Genomic DNA, 4,193 nt, shown 5'->3' on the forward strand with positions numbered 1-4,193 from the left:
GAACGTTTCAGCCACAGCCAACTCTTATACCACTTCCTCCGTATTGCCAACGACCGAGGCTCCCCTACACATGACCTCCTCATGGAATCACTCGAGGCCTACCAACTGGATAGCGGGCTTACTGACCACCTCCTCGCCTTCCGCATACACCCACCTGCCGCAGACGGCACACTACTAGGCACGATGCTCCGGGGCCTTGCCACTTTCCAGCCCGCCCTCTCCATCACTACGCAATGGCACCAACCAGCCGCCAGCCGCCCGCTTCGTCCCAACGACCGCCCAATCTGGGCTCACCTTACACCGGCCCTGAGCACGACCCTCATCTCCATCAACAAGCTCCACGCCAAAAAGGTACGCTGGGTGGGGGACATCACAAATCACAAGGGCACCATGCTGCTCAGCTTACCGTCCATCCGTACGAAATTTGGATGGACAAATCTCACGCTCCAACGGTTTGCACCCATTTGGGACCCTATCCCCAAGGCTGAGCCACCCGTCCCACCGGTACTTCGACAACAAACGCTACAGTGGGGGCCCCATCCTACCACCCAACACCTGCCTCCCCCACAGCCAAACCCTTACCGCACGTCCCTACCATACCTCACACACACCCTCGGTCGCACATATTTTGTCCCCACACAGGGCTACGAAACTCTACATATCCCGGTTCACGCCATGCTAGTAAACCCACACCACCTAACTCACCCCGATAACCGACCCCCCACCCTCAGCTACCGCATTGGACGACGAACTAGCCTCCAAACGCGCCAAACCCAGGAAGGCACGGAGATTGCCGTCACCTTCTGGCATGAGCTACGTAAAGACTCTGACCTCTGATACTCCCCAACACCACGCGAAGCACGAGGCCGACACCGCCTTGTACCCATTACGGGCTGTGCTGTACTTACAGGCAGCCTCCTAACCCACCAGCCGAGCCCAACGCCCCAAGTTTATTCCCTGGACTGACACGGCCTGGACCAACCCACGCGCACACATCACCCACAAAGGGGAACCAATCGTACCATCATTGCCTCAACTACCGGGCGAACTACTGACCTGGTACCGAACGTTACGTGGCATCAGCCCCCCCCAAACGCGACGCCAGCCTGTACCACCTGTCACCGCCTAGCGGACGCTAACATCTGTCGCGATTGTGGAGGTTGGCATCACCCGGCCTGCATCCCACACTACCCTGTAGTTCCGCACCACAGCACACCGACGTACGGTCTACATACCCTCCCCCGACGGGATGTACGCACCCATGTGGTGGGTGACGGCAGCGTCACGCACCAAGGAACCCCGGCCGCGCACAGTACATGGAGCTACATGGGCAGAGATGGTACTACCCTCGCTGGGTCCATCCAAGTACACGCCAACCACATCACACCCACACGCTGTGAACTCCATAGCCTGCAAGTGGGCCTCCATCACTCTGGAGATGCTGCGCTCCAAATCTGCGACAACACAAAAGCCATTGGATTAGTTGTTCTCGCCAGATCCCTCAAACGCCGCGGTGGCCTCCCACGCTACAGCAACATATACAGGGTCGAACTCCGCTCACCCATGGCGCTCTTCACAGACAACGGAACATTTACCGGCGACTGGACCCGATCGCACCAGGACCTCGATGACACGACCGATCCCACCCTCCGAACAAAACGCCTATTGCTCGCCGAAGCGGACTCACTTGCCACCCTAGCCCACCAGCTCCTTCCACTTACGAATCATGCGCACCTCATTATCCCAGACTCATGGGAGCTGCGTGAGAACACGGCAGGCCGGTCACTGGGGCGGTGGCCCCATGGCTAGGTGCAGTGTACGGACGTTGGAATTGGCCCAAGGTACAAGCCCGCAAACCAGACAGTTCAGCCACTCCGACTCCCCACCGGGGACATATGTACATGGGACCCCCCCGCCCTCAACTTCTACTTGCGCGATATGCTATACTTTACACACCAACGCCCGAAAACACCGCATACAACCACGCTGGGAGGCCTACTGCCGCACGTGCCCCGATCTGCAGGAACACCGATTCGGCCTCACAACTCCCACCTGCCCCAAGGCCGTCCCACTAACCCAACACATCCTTCTCGCTACACAAGCGGTCCTTCAACAAGGCCGGCTACCAGACCAAGACATATACATCCCTGGACATGGCACCACCATAGCACAACTCTGGCCTGGACCTAAACGCCCACAATGGAAACCCGCGGCGGTCACCCATCACCCAACACGGGTATGTGCATGATCCCCCTTACCGCGCACAGCTGTGTACATGCCCTACACATGCACCACCTCCTTGGACCCCCCCGACCAGAATCCCTCATGCTAGCCACCTCCCAGCAATCCTGGGAAACGAAACAGTGCCCAAAGCCGGGATCCCTACTACCGCGCTGGCTATATCACACCGCCCTACGCTCCACCCCCCTGCTTGCACCACTCGACTTCTGGTTCGGACAGTGGATGGGCGGCCCCAATGGTGCTACTTTTCAGGGCCCACTTGGACACTCCCCCCACTGCATCATCCCCCGCCCCCGAACGAACCATCACTGGTGGATTGATGCCACACACAGCACATACATCTCCACTTGGTGGCGCCTCCTAACCACGGCAATACAAGCCGCTATCTCTCTCCAAATACCGGCCACCTACTGGTTTGTCGTACACGATGGCTCCTGCGGCCATAAAATGGCTGACCAGCTCCAAACAACATGGCTCCTCACCATTCCCCCGGGCCAGAACAAACTCCATCATGTTTCTCCATATACCACACCCCTACCCCAACCTGGGTGCAAACTCGCTTCCGGCAATCCCACCGCAATCCACATTGGTTTCATCACCACTGGCAACACAGTAGCCCTACTCACCTCTGCCCAGCAGCACTGGCCATCAGCACTCACATTAATCGACGCTACCCATTGGCTCCGACGACCACTCAACTCCGCCCAGAAGAAACTACCACGAAGGCCATCCCACGACTACTTAGTGCCCCCACACACTGCCTCCACTGGGTCCAATCCTTCATCCCCACATACGACCATTATGCCCTTGACACACGGGCATACCTCACGACACAGTTTCCGGCCATTTACCAAGCTACCTCCGGCTGGAAAACCTTCCCCACCATGACACACACCACACGAGCCTGGGCAGCCGCCCTCACCCACCTCTACACTCCTCGTCTCCATACTCAATGGTTCAAGGCGCACTGGGCCGCCCTTCGTCACCACTGGCAATCGACATGCACTACTAATGTGGACCACATACGCACCGCAGCGAAACTACCCCTCCACACCGAGGTAAATAACAACATCCGGCTCAAACGCCGCTACCATGATGCCGCCCCCATGGGCCATGATCGACGCATCCGTGCCCGCAGGGCTCACCTTGCAGCCAAGACACTACAATGGCACAGCCGAAAGATCTCCTCACTACCCCCCGCCCTCTTGTAGGCTACGCCGACCCTCCACTTCGGCCACCACGCCTGCCTCCGGACCCAGGGATACCTCCACCAGCGGCCTAAGCCTCCTTATCCCCTGGAACCACAACAAGGTTTGCAAGTATTTAAGTGCGCTAGCTGCCAATGCAGCTAGTACGCGGCCGAGGCCATTAAGTGCCCGCTGAGTGATTTTAACTTTACAGCGTAATATCAATATCAATATCACATGCGACACCGTACCACGCCATGCGATCCCACATGCGGTGGGCGTCAGCGTCAGCATCACAAACACGGCGCGAACACTCTGGATGAACTCGCCACAGAGAAAGTTGACCGACTCGTTGGAAGACGTGTGCATCTGGTGCAGCGTTGTCATCGCCGTTGCCTCCACACACGTGTACCCATATCTTTCAAACCTCGATATATGGTACAAATTTGCCAATTTTGGTGAAAGTTCACTTGCATTTGACCTTTTTGATTTATGAACTACTCATGAACAAGTACAATGGCGAAACTCTGTCACACAACTTGGTTGAAGTGGCGAATTTGCACTGATTATGCTGTCCAAGTCAACCCTAAAGGGCATGGAATGATTGCTCACGGTCAGTACTTAATGTTGGGAATGAAATGTAGTAATCACGACTTGCTACTTCCATCCACTCTGAATCATTGGGTTCCCATTACGTTCCTATGTTGTGGTTGCAATGGGAATCCAAATGGTGAGACCTCCGGAAACATGAAACGTTGCTGGGTA

General features: G+C 56.7%; 1 protein-coding gene across 1 annotated transcript; it reads right to left on the reverse strand.

Annotated features, from left to right (window-relative positions):
- Window positions 1-3,519: 3,519 nt before the first annotated feature.
- Window positions 3,520-3,815, reverse strand: H257_18387 (hypothetical protein; the record flags this gene model as incomplete). The annotated part of the gene is made up of 2 exons (XM_009847429.1): window positions 3,520-3,536; window positions 3,680-3,815. The coding sequence occupies 2 exons, from the start codon at window positions 3,813-3,815 to the stop codon at window positions 3,520-3,522; spliced, it is 153 nt and encodes a 50-aa protein (XP_009845731.1).
- Between the last annotated feature and the right edge of the window lie 378 nt (window positions 3,816-4,193).

The sequence above is a fragment of the Aphanomyces astaci genome (genome assembly GCF_000520075.1).
Source record: "Aphanomyces astaci strain APO3 unplaced genomic scaffold supercont1.159, whole genome shotgun sequence".
Lineage (NCBI taxonomy): Eukaryota > Oomycota > Saprolegniomycetes > Saprolegniales > Verrucalvaceae > Aphanomyces > Aphanomyces astaci.